General features: G+C 46.0%; 1 protein-coding gene across 1 annotated transcript in view; it reads left to right on the top strand.

Moving 5' to 3' along the window:
- The first annotated feature begins 3,219 nt into the window (after positions 1 to 3,219).
- LOC306792780 (ephrin-A5-like) overlaps positions 3,220 to 13,147 on the top strand; it is a 63,820-nt gene continuing 53,892 nt past the window's right edge. The window contains exon 1 of the mRNA XM_079290081.1: positions 3,220 to 4,158. Coding sequence (XP_079146207.1) covers positions 4,034 to 4,158 — 125 coding nt within the window. The 5' untranslated portion in view covers positions 3,220 to 4,033. The remainder of the gene's footprint in view (positions 4,159 to 13,147) is intronic.

The raw sequence follows: 13,147 nt of genomic DNA, 5'->3' as shown, positions 1-13,147 counted from the left end.
TTGATGGCGCTGGTTTATTACAGATAGCATTCATAAACAAAAGCACAAACAAACCAAACACGTTGCTCTCGTCATCGATGCCCCCATTCTGCTCGCCTCGGAGCACATCTGTGTTTCAGCGCTCCGTGGCAAAACCGTGTGCCTGTGACATACACTTCACATGGGAGATCTCGTTCCTCCGTGCATGTGACAGTCCACTCATAAAGGCCACGAGAAGCATTAGGATGCGCCGCTGTGCTCGCAGCCCCGCTGACCCTAATTTATAATGCCTTCATTGTCTTGGCGAACACAGACGTATAGCAGGCGTAAATGAAGTAGGACAGGCACTTTAGCCGGGGAGATGAGGTGATTATAGCTCATGGATTAGTCTGCCTGGGCGAGGTGGATGATCAGTCTGACGTGCACGCACGCGCACACACGTGCGCAAAAGTGTGTGTGCACTTAAGCACACGGGCAAAAAACAACAACAACTCAGACCTGCATGTTTGTGTATACACAGCAGGTGCATGGCTTATCTTTCAGATGGGTGCTGGTATGGATAGGAATTGTTGTGTGTTTCGTGAAGCCAGATGACCAGCGAAGGCTTCTTTCAGTTATTCAGTCTTATTTTTAGGAACTTGTTTCATGAAGGAGGTTTGAGTGGAAGTCTGGCCTAAGATACATTGGAAACCCATCCCTTCAGAATAGCCTGGTCCGGGTCAAGTTCGTTTTCAGGCTGAGCTAGTTCCTCTTTACTGCTGAATGTGAGTCAGTTTGCACTACATGGCAAGTTTATCACATTTTGACATGAACTGGACAAAGGTTTTTTTTATATGATATTCAGACCATTGACAGAGCAGCAAACAACTATTAGCTATGTCAATATATCGTGGAGTAATGTCTACCTGAGCAGGACATGATGTAGTTACTCTCCCTCTGTTGTGTGTTATCTGAGCTTCCGGCAGCGCATGCTCGTCTTGTGCATGTGAGCGTTGATAATGCCCTCCCCATCGACGGCATCCACGTGGAATCATAGCACCCAACTGTCTGGTTCCCCCTCATGTAAACACCGTTAGCTTCTGTCAGTACTGTTACCGTTGTTGGCTCTGTTTGCACTGTTAGCCACGTTAGCTGTTTGCCGCCGGCTCGGCCATCTCCATGTTGAGATTCGAGCACGATGTTGTTTCTTTATCCACCTTAAGTATCTGCACAATATATTAGTCAAATCCGGATTTTAAATACACTAAAAATAAATACCATGAGGGGGCTATTATAAAACCGACCCTTGGCTGTAAACATTTACATGACCTCAAATCGGTTTCTTGAAAATGCAAAAGGGGCGCTGCCAATCTGGTATTACGAAGGCTGATACCAAATGAGTAGCACAATCCAACTGATGGAGAATTTATCTTATTTTCTTAACAAGAAAAAACACAAAATATCACCTGACTGGGGTCCTTTATACGTCAAAGCTGTATCGTGACATCTTGCATCTAAATGGTGACTTTTACGTTGTTAATTGCAACACTCCTGTTGCATGAACATACTACTCTTTATATCATGTGGCATTGGGGAAAAAGGCACATATTTTAAAGTAACATCCACATTTTAACATTTATAGGTATTTTTTGGATACAACCCCACTGAAGTTATCTTGCTCTGAGGCAGCACTGTGAACCACTTAGCCCCTTTCCCACTCAGTCACAGCCAGTAAAACATTTGATATGCTAAATATAAAGCATTGGATGTGATGTGCTCCTTCTATTTCACTTCAATTTGCAGGTGATCAACCCAGAGCTTGCATCGTGGTCAAATAAAAAAAAAACCTCATGATTTGAAAAAGTTTACACCATCTTCAGTGTTGCTAAATCCGGCTGTTTGTGAGGAGCGGCGACTGTTCAGTGTCTCTGTAAAATCCTCCTGTTGAGCCCAGCGGCCCTCAGACGAGCTCCCTCAGTGGTACTGTTGTTATGAGGAGGATTAGACTGCTCGGCCTCACTGATGCGCTTTCTCCAAACTACACCTAAATACCTTTTTTTTAAATGGTTGAAATAGTCTTTTCTTCAGTGAGCAGTGTGTTAAGTTCTTGCTAAAGAGAAACTGTGGATCCCCAGACAATTCCTGATGGTTTTCCCATGACCACCACTACGTGGCGCACTGAGTCAGGAACCCAAACCACTGCACAGCTCACTGTAGATCTACAGCATGGAAGGTGAAGGAAGTCTGAGACAAATGTGTGGCTGAGAAAGCATTACATATTATTTCGAAGCAAATGAGAGGAAGTGAAAGCATTTTGCTTTTGTGCTGATATTGAAATGTGTGGCTTGTGGGGTAATTTAGAGTAGAATGGAAAATTGTGTTTCCCCCAAACAAGTGAAAACTCACGCCATGAGACACTTATCTGGTTTCAGGGCAATGTTGCCAGTTAAAGGACTGTCTGAAAACCAGTTGGAAACCATTTCTTGTGGCAGGGAGCACTGTATTTACTGACAACACAGTTAATTGTCATTTTGTTAAAAAAAAAAAAAAAAGTGGTTAAATTGCATTGAAAACAGCTGAACTTTGGTTTCTGGCCTAATTGAATGACATCAAATGTCTGGGCAAACGGGACATTGATTGAGATCAAGTGAAATTAAGTGAAAAGATCTGAGACCTGTAGCCTGGGAAGAACAGACCCCCCCCCCCCCCAACCCACCGGGAGGAGGGGTGTTGCGAAACGCCCGTCACTCAAACCCCAAGCCAATGAGATCATGAGCAACCGTGAAACTGTACTCTGCAAGAAATGTCAGCGGCAACAAACAACCCCCCCCCCCTCACCCTCACAGGGATAGAGTTCATGACAGCAGAGAACGTGTATCACTTTCTACACAGAACGGTACCATTCCAGTGCTTCCTTCCTCGTGGAGTGCTTTGCTCTGAGATGGATTTTCTGCAACTTGTGAAAACGTGAAGCAACTCAAAGTGGAAACGAGGCATATATATATATTAAAATACATTTTGCATAATTATTTAATTCGCCCCAGAAGATTCAGTCTCAACTGCAAAGACGAGCATTTTTTTGCAGTGTGCCCCAGCTGGCACAGTAGGAGGGAGGAAGGGAGAGGAAGAGAGAGAGAGAGAGAGAGAGAGAGAGAGAGAGAGAGAGAGAGAGGGAGAGAGAGAGAGAGGAAGAGAGAGAGAGAGAGGGGGGGGGGGGGTCGGGGGTGGAGGAGGAGTAGGGGGGGTTGGTCCGGGAGAGCATGGCCGCAGAAGCCGAAGCGCTGCAGACTTGGCTTGCTTCCTCCACATTGACAACACCGCTTCTCGTGCGCTCTCGGTGAGGTGATGTTGCGGAGCCGCTCGTCAGGGTGACGTTTTCACCCGGAGATTGTGCGCGTTTACGCAGAGAGGTTTGATTTATTTTTGTTCCCCTGCGTGCGTTTGTTGTTTTTCGGCGGAGGGGTTAGAAAGCACTCGGGCAGCTGCGGGTTCAGCCGGAGCTGAATAAGCTGCCGGTTCGAGTCTTCTTCTTTCGGGCTTCTTCTCGGTTGAGTCACACCGAACAGGAGGAGACAGATCCTAAACCGGAGAGCGCGACGCCACAAGGACTGCGTTTCTGCTCCGTTTACCTGTTGTCTGATTCTTCATTCTTCATTCTCTGCTTTTTACATTCCCCCCCCCACTGCGCACCTCCTCTCCGGGAAATTAGAGGCGAGTTGGAGAAACTGTTTGCTGCGCGGAGCGGAGTTGAGCCGGCAGAAGATTGTTCAGGCAGAAATGCTGTGGCTTCCTCCCTGCTTCAAGTAGAACTGGTTTTCGAGTGAAGCGTTTGGTGCAAAGTAATTGATCCGACTGTCAAAACGCAGAGGGAGCAGTGAAACGCCGTTTTTGTTTTTAAAAAAAGGAGAGAAAGACATTTCATTTAGTTCCAAACACCGAGCGGGGAGCTTCACCTGTAAAGCGGACTCTCTCCTCGCAACATTTCACCACCACATCCGTCACCAGACACCTAAAACCTGATCCACAGGACAGGGACTGTAATCCATTTGACTTGCATCGGAGTTCCGGAGCCAATATGCCGCAGGTGGAAATGATCCTCCTTCTCTTCCTCGTCGTAGTGGTGTGCGTGTACGGCCAGGACCCGGCTTCCAAGGTGGTGTCCGACCGCTACGCCGTCTACTGGAACCGGACCAACGCCAAGTGAGTAACAACCCGCCCGCTCTCACTGCAGGGACGCGCCGGCACACAGGGGCTCCCCTGCGCCGACGTTGCCCGCTTGAAGCTGCACCCAAACGGGTTTACAGTAGTTTCATCGTTGAGTGACAGCACGCGCAGTGTGTACACTCACGAGCCCCGTTTGGTGCATCACAAGAAGCCCCCCCCCCCATTGGAGAAGCTTAACAAAACGTCACTTTATATATTTAGAATTTAAAAGCTAACCTGCCATTTCATCAATTTGTAATAATGCATATAGAACATCTGCTTTGCGCTCCCACCGTTATGAACTCTTCTCCGGCACACACAAGGTTGATCAAACGAGTGTGTGTGTGTGTCAGCTCCACTACATAATATATGTGCTGTCTTCACTGGCCGTTATATTGTGGTGATACAGCCGAATAATCCTCCGTATCTGAATCAGCATGAATCCCGCTTGACGGAGGGACGAGAGCATTTCCACACTGTGGATGCGCGCTAGTACGCGCTATTACGCGTTTATGTTCAGTGTCATGCTGCACGTTCAGGTTGAAAAATGAAAGATATGAGGAGCGCCCGCAGAGATGCGTTACGCCGCTGCGTTGAAATAACTCTCGAGTCTCTTCCAGTCTGCTGCCACGGATTAGAATTGACAGAATTGTTTTTTGTGCCAAATGGTGATACATCCTGTCAGACTGTGGAGATATTTAGTCTTTGTCAAGTTAGAGTTGATGTGGTTTATTGTACAGTAGAGCGCTGCTCATAAAGTGTATTTTGTTGTTACGGGTGATTCAAAACATGCAGTTCAAAACTTAAGGTTTTTTATAAAGCAAGTTCCCCCCCCAAAAAAAGTTTGTTCATACGAGTCCAGATCCTTCAGTTGAAATACCAAATTGACAATTCTCTCCTGAGTGTGTCAGGGCACCTCCCTGGGTGACTCAGTGCTTCACTCTTGGCACTTGAGCACATGGTGATATAACGAGTGTGTGTCACTATGAGTTGGAACACCTTCGCTGCTGGCGGCAGTTTCGGGCATTAGTTTATTAAATAAACAAACAAAAAGAATAGAAGTGTACATGGACGTTTGGTCGGGGACAAGAAACTGGTCTGTTGCGCTGCAGAGGAGTTGACCTGACGGGATGTTAATGCGAATGCAAATGTGGTGGTGGCTTCAACGGCTGACAGAGATCAGAGTCTGATAACAGATTTCGGTCCCACAGAGGCTGCAAGTTGTTCTTTTCTCTCTCCCTCCTGGCCTTCAAACAGTTCCCAGTTCCCGAGTCTGGTTTCTTGGTTGCCATGCTCCCACATCCAAGTGCCCCCCCCCCCTCCTCAATCTCTTCCTCCCCCTCCCCGACCCACGCTGGGGCAGACAATAAGGGGGTACACAGGGGCATTTCAGCAGAGGCCAAGGCACAGCGTGGCGCTCAGTCTTGTGAGAGATCCACACATGCTGAGGTCACACACTTGGTAGTAACCAGGCAAGTTGTGGGTTAAGCAGCGCAGAGGGGACCGTTGTCAGGGTCAAAACCGGGGCAGTACCGCCGGCCATGGGGCCCGGTGGCGGCCCCGGCGCGGCACCCCGCCTGGGCTTTGTCTCTGCAGAATGGGGGGCTAAATAAATGAGTAACTCTAAATGACTGTCTCCTTTTCTCATTCATGACTTTAATCGAAACCTGACCCCGGGTGTATAATGTATAGGAGAGGGCCGTGCTTAAAGCCTGCCCCCCCCCCTGACCTGTAGCAGAACCTAACAGTATTCCGTACGAGCTTGCGGGCCCCGGAACCCTGCTGTTTAATGTAACCATACTCAGCATTGGAGCCCCAGGAACCTGATGCGGTACAGTCCCAACTTCCAGATGAGCTTTCTTACCCCCCTCTTCTGCCTTCTCTGCTGCATATTTGACCAAAGTGGGGAGAAATTGCATCCGGAGCAGCAGCCCATACTCAGCCATTCATGAAATCCCCTACAGGAGCGCTGGAATTGAAATGGGAAGTGAGTCGTGAAAAATGGAAATGCGATGACATTTTCATGTTTTTCTATTGTTTGAAAGGGGCTGAAACAAACCTCTTTTTTGGGGTAATTTAGATAAACAGGCGTCTGTGTTTGCTGGGCTTTCATCTCGGGGGGGGAAATATCTTCCTGCGCTGATGCTTGTTGCTGATCAGGCTCAGACGAGCAGGACTCTGGGAGGAGGAGGAGGGAGATTTACAGCCCCGAGGATGGCTCAGCTTCGCCTGGATTTTAAAAAAAGCTTCCACTGACAGCGAGTAGCTGTGCTAGAATGAGCTACTTAATGAAATTAAATGAAACTCCAGAATCAGGGAGCCTCGTTAGAAAGAAAGTGCAGAGACACAGTTGATTGATTGATTGATTGACCAAAAGGGCTGCAGATAATTGTGCCATTTTGGTATTTATCCGTAGTTCCCTCACTGCAGAGGCTGCAGTAAAAGCTTTTGCATTGTTCGCTCTACTCTGAGTCAGTCCATTAGTCAAAGTGTGCACATAGTTGCTATGGAGGTTTGGAAAGTCTGGGCACTCTCCTAATTTGGATATATTCCTGAAGAAGACGTGTAAAGAGTATACTTGGCAAAACACTGTTGTGACTCCTTTACGTCGTAGAATGATTTCAGATATTGTCAGAATAATGAAGAGCGATGCGTAGCGGCCGTAGCAGTATCGCCAACGTTTACAAGCCAGAAGTACAGTACAGGGTTCCGCTTCCAAGCATAACATGTATTCATGTTTATAGATCTGTTAGAAGCCATTTGTCAGAACAATTTATTTTGAGAAAAAGTAGACAGTGGACAGTTCCACCCCCCACATTCTGAGAAAGAACTGCATTGTGCAACTTATAGAACAAAAGCAATTTCTTAAAAACTTATTGACTTTCCTACTGCAGAATTTATGATTCACTAACATAAAAACGAAACACCCGATGGCTCATTAGAAAGTGAGAAACCTATTTTCAAAAACTAGAAATGAAGGAATTAACAAAAAATTGTGTACGTGGCAAAATACAAACTTCGCCGTAGATACTGTGGTTTTATTGTGATGAGGAAGAACGTGTAGCTGCTGTTATGTTGTCGCCCGTCCTATTGACAAGGATAGAGTTCAGTTGTAATAAATGGTGAATGAATCGTTTAGAGTAAGATCAGACGCTGTGGAGTTAGTAGCTAGTTGCTAATGTCTGATCTATGTGGTATTAATAACTTAGTATGCCTATTAGAAAGTTGGAAATATAAAAACATTCTCTATACATGGATTTAATATGAACACAATCGTTATTAATAGCTTCTTAAGGACCTTTAATGTATGAACAAATGACATATTAACATTAATAAAGCCATTCATTTCAACTGATAAACCTTTTATATTGTGCTTGATCAGATAAGATTCAAGCAAACCGATCAGTTTTCCTTTTTGTGTGATCCATAAAGTGCTATTAACCAGTAATAAAGACAGTATTAAGTACGCTGTATAAGAAAGTGGCAACAAGACAGAAACCTCCCAATAAGCACGAGAAATCAAAACCCGTAGAACAATGAAAAACAAAAACTCTGGCGTTTCGTGGTGGAAAAGCTCATGTAAGAAAAATGAGTCACAGATGTTCCTTGTCAGCTTCGCCGTCTGTGGCGGCAACCAAATGATGGCATGAAGTGTATGAGCGGGGTATTTACTGCTGCTCTGACAAGGAGCTATTAGTGAATTCCCTGCTCACCAGCTATTGAGCTGCTTCATTAAAACCCACCCGGGTCCATATGGTTCTGCACGCAGGCGTTGCCGAGGCCCAAGGTGTTTATTTGCTGCTGATAGGTGGGATCAACGGAGATTCGGGGGCCGAGTTCCGTCCCTAATCTCCCAAGCTGTTTGTGTCTCCGCCGCCATGGAAACTGATACCCCTCGTCATCAAAGAACCTCATTGGGTGGGACTAAGGACCTGACAGCTGGGGAGAGAGGGATTCCAGCATTCAGCGAGAGCCCCGTCACCCCAGGGGTTTCCTTTAATCCCTGATAATGCCCATCCAAAGCTTCCCCCAGCAGATGCAACATATTTCTCCGGTAGACAATCAAAGAATTGTTTCAGAGGCCTGTTTGCATGTGTGATATAAGTGTGGCTGTTGACTTTAAAAAGGCCTCCGACGTTCTTAAGTACGTCCGGAAACTGAGGAGAAAAGACAGTTTGGTTTTGGCTTTCGGTTGAGGTTCTACCTCAGAAAATGGGAGCAAGCTTCTCGACGTGACACATTTCTTGCTTTCCCTACTCTGCTCTCTTTTTAATCTCCACTTAAAGAAACAATACTTGATTCTTCCCTCGGTGGCGAGCCGATGTTGTGATAGTTTCCCAGTGGCATTGTGAGTTGACCCGTTTGCATTGTTCCCACTGTTTACCCTCGCTTTCCCCTCTCAGCCTCTTCCCGGGCTCCCTGCCGCTCGGTTCCGCTCGGATTAAGAAAAAACGGGACACAAAAAAAGGCAAAGCACGTCCAAATATTGACTGGGTCTCAGGACCGCAGCCCTCTCCCAGCGTTGGCACCTAGTGCCTGAAAGGCCGCCATTGTTCCGCTCGTACTCAGTGGCCCGTAGCTTTTAGCTGAGCAGGGAGACACACTGGGAGAAGGAGGGGACGGGAGAGGTGGTGCATATGTTAACTGAGGTGGGGGGGGGGGGGGGGGGGGGGGGATTAGAACAGGAGGGACAATACAGTCGCGGGGGTGAGAGAAACTTCCTCATAAGAGGCCAGAGGCTACGACAGGGGGGACGGTGTGCAGGCCGTGGAGTCCCCCGCGGTGGGGTCAGAATGTTTCCACCCTGAGGAAGTGTCAATCACAAAAAGGCATCAAAGAGAGCGGACTGAATGTGATTTCCTCTGGAGAGGGTTCAGAAAGTATCAATAACCTGAGGATGAGAGGCTTCTTATCTGAGGTTTACCTTCCATTTTATTAGAAAGTGCAGGAGCATTAAGCCTCCTCGCAGCACTTCAGTCTCTAAGCGCCTGAAATGAAAGAGCGCCACATCCCAGATAGGAACATCTCCTTCATATCGCGTCAAGTCCGCTTCCACTCGCTGGACTTTAATCAGTCGTACCTCGCAGAATGCGCTTAATAAGTCTGAGCTCCAGAGACTCGGCTCTCTGCAGAGGTCCTGTGGAGACGCCCGTCATTTCCCCCGTGCTCTCTACGACCCTGCCTGCAGAGAGGAGCTGCCACAGCCCTCCCTTTTACGCTCCGACTGACAAGGCGAGGGCCCTCGGGCTGCCGGGGCGTGATTGACAGGAAGTAGTGGGTTGAGGTTTACTAATAAGTGTGGCCGCTTTATTGGTTTACGGCAATGTTTCTCTCAGGCTATGACACAGCAACTGCACTGTGGTTACAATCACTGAATTGCAAGTTGGTGCATTTTTTCTTGTCCATGACAAGAATTTCCATCTTGAAAAAGTATTTTATTGTCACTGTATGAGTCACCAAAGTCTTGTTTTCCATTAGGAGCAACACATTTGTCAGTGCAGCATGATTCCAAGAGAAGTCAACTTGTTTCATGTCAGTATGTTGATCACTGAACTTGCCAAATATAGTGTTCATTCCCCCGGGTTCTGTGATTTTTCTAGAACTGAGTCTTTCTCCATCTTGAAAGAACACTGAATAAGGTAAATCAAGAAAAAAAACAACGAAAATTCTATTTTGTTTAAAAAACTCAGCATGATAACTTAATCAGGTTTCTGCTACAAATCAGTTTCTTCAAGATTTTAAAAAGAAGAAATCCGGCAGACCACAGCCCTAGAATCACATTTCAATCTAGATTTCTTTTTTACTTAAAATACATTCAACAAATCGAGCAAGATTACTTCTTTCCAAAAGAAGTTGACTTGTTACTGAGACCTTTCTAGAATTGATTGTCAGTCTCATGAAAGGAGAGAGAATGAACGTACATCGCTGCACCAGAATCAGAGAAAATCACTTGAAAATTCTACGCATAACTGAAATAAATCTGTCAATGCGGCACACAATCTTCAAACTGCTTTGAATGCAAGTCACTCATTTCAATCATTTTCTGGAACAAAGTATCCTCTTGGTCTAGAAAAGGAAAATAAGCATTCAGTATCAGTAAAAAAAAAAAGAAATCGCCCAGTATGATCATTACAACCGGTTTTCAACATGAATCAACTTTTTCCAGAAATGATTGTCAGCATCTTGATATTCTTGATCTAAAAAACCTGAAGAAAATCTGCCAGCAACATGATTATTTCACCCGGTTTTCAATACAAATATAAACCTGTTTCAAGAAGATGTTATCTTGAAAAAAGGGAAAATGTCCCTAAAATTTAGAAAATTCACTGAAACTGTTCGGCAGGTGGAAATAATTCCCAGCTTCTTTTTTAAATTATTTAAGATTTTTTTTTTACTTTTATGGCAAAAGCTACGCGATGAGACTCACTGTGTGAGTTTGGCACCCTGTGTTTGATATGCGCGACAGTCAATGGATTAGTGGGGGGAACTCTTCAGGCCTAATCTCAGTCTCACTCCGCTGCACAGAGGTTCACTTTTCTGCCGTTTTAATCTTGCCGGGGCTTTCTTTTCTGTGTACCCTGTTTAAATGTGAGTGGTGAAATGGCATCCCCTGTGTCTTTGTAGGCACCGGTGAGGGTATTAGCAAAGAGGCTCTAAGGGGCTTAAGAGGTCAGCCTTCCCTTTGTGTGGAGACACAAAACACTTCCTGTGGGACCCTTCACCCCTCTCTGTTCTCCCCTCAGAAAGCCAGGCCCTGCCTGACCATTCACATTAATCAGCCTTAGCGCCTAATGACTGCAGTAAAGCTTTTAAAAACGGCCCCTAAAAAGGTCCTAAAGAGCCACTAAGCTGCTCACAGACAGGGCAAGGCTGCTGCTGTTTGTCGGGCATCACACAGTATCAAAGACTGCAGGGTGGGTGCTCGGCCGAGCTAGAGTCCCTTTAGAGTCTCCTCAACAGCAACAAAAATAACCAAACAGGAGTTTTTATAGTTTGTAAAGACTAGAGTGAAGGCTGTTCATACGCGCTTGAATCGTTGTACCGTAAAATATACAATTTTACCAAGAAATCTAAATCTTAGAGTACTATTCACTCTGAAAGTCTTCAAGCTGTTTTGCTTGATTACAGTGCAACCATTGGCCATATTTTATGTTTTTTTTTCTTACCAGTAAATCCTAGAAACAAATTGATTCGTGTTGAAAACAGGTTGAACTAATACACTCACTGGTTCCAGCTCTAAAACTGAGACAAAAGCGGTCGCACTTAACAAATAAAGTGATTTATGAACCAAAACGTGAAGTGAGTGCATGCGTGAAAACGTGCTGCGTGGCTGTTGTGTTGTTAAAAACAAGTAAAAGAAACCCCAAAAGCCCCGACACAGACATATACTGTACGCGTGTGTGAGAGGAGGTGTGCCAGCTGGGGACGGCTGCTGGCTCAGGCTTTATGAACGGGGCCCAGGTGTGTCCAATGCTGCTGATTACACTCAATCAGGTCTGCAGCCCTGGAGAAAGAAACAGCAGAGGAACCAAACAGAGACAAAGTGTAGAAGTTAACGGTGCATTTCAACTCCGTACTTCAAAGTAGAGAACATACGAGGTGGGAATGGAGTCAACGGGACTGAGGGAAATCAGCAGTGTTTTCTCTCACATGTTTGGATTATTTAGAAGTGACTGAATCCTCTTGTAGCGATTGTTAAGCTTCATTTTCGACTCAATGCTGTTTATACGTCTGTGGTTTTGACTTGTTGGCTGCGATGTCTCCTCTGCTTGAAGACAAATGGAGGCGATGAGAGAATTGGCACGTCGGTCGACTGGAATCGGATACGATCACAGCTGAAATGTCAATTGGCTCAATGTGCGATCATTTTGACAGCGAGGGCCAAACCTCCAAGTAAATGTTTCGGGAAGCATATGTGGGTCACCGTGGCTTTGGACGGAGGCCTAGTATGTGCACCTCCTCGTCGGGGCGACATTTCCTGATTTGAAACGGCTGCTGACTCGTTGCTTTTTGTGTATCTTGGAACAAATTTAGACAAAGCGTGATGCGTGAGCAAGTTGCTTTTCCAGTCAAGACTCTGTGAATCACGCGTGATTCACAGAGTCGGCACGTACGACACACAGTTTTTCTTTCAGACACACAGACAAACCAAAACATGCCAAATATGCTTTGGTGGGAGACACCACCGCTGGCTAATTGCCTTCATCCCTCCGGTTCACATGTCTCATGTAATCATTCGGGTATGAGGGGTTTATCTGATCGTGGTTCGGAGCCGAATCACAACAGACGAGACGCCTGTTTGCGCTGTTTTCAGCCTCCCGCCGTGCAATTGTTGTTATTGTTACGTATCCGCGTGTGAAGAAGAACAGTTGTTGTTGCATGAACTTGGTGTGACTTTGCGAGACCTTTCGTGTGGCTCCCAGGTCCGCTGAGACTCAGTGTGTCCTCCTCTGTGTGATTTCAGCACGCTCGGTGCTTTGCGACACATGAAATATTAAAAAAATCTGTTTGTGATCTCACGATAGAGCTCGGACAAACCTTCACACGCAACCAGGAGAAATCCAGGTCAGGACTTTATTGGAGGGGTCGACATCATGTCGGCTTTCCTTTTTTTTTCCTGGCCTGCGTTCCTTTGGTGATGAATGGCTGCGATTAAATAGATTTTTGGGTTTTTTATCATCCCGCAACTTGAGTTGCGGGGTCTTTAATTGAAATCTCAGACTGCACCGTGTACACTTTCCCCACACGTGGCTGATTTCTCCTCCTCTTCTTCGCCTTTTCAATGTGGTGTGTGGCGGAGCGGTGGAGCACACGGGCAGCCATTTTCCAAATTCGACTCCATTTTGTTTCAGGAAAAAAAAAAAGAAGTAGGTTACGAATCCTGGGACATCACTTGAGTGTTTTCTGATCTTTTCTGATCCCACACTCCCACTCCTGCAAGTAAATCTCCTTCTTTTACCGACACAAAGGACTCCCGAGGAAGGTT

This window comes from Melanostigma gelatinosum (assembly GCF_949748355.1).
Source record: "Melanostigma gelatinosum genome assembly, chromosome: 18".
In the NCBI taxonomy this organism is placed as follows: domain Eukaryota; kingdom Metazoa; phylum Chordata; class Actinopteri; order Perciformes; family Zoarcidae; genus Melanostigma; species Melanostigma gelatinosum.
This window is presented reverse-complemented; position numbering and strand designations above follow the sequence as displayed.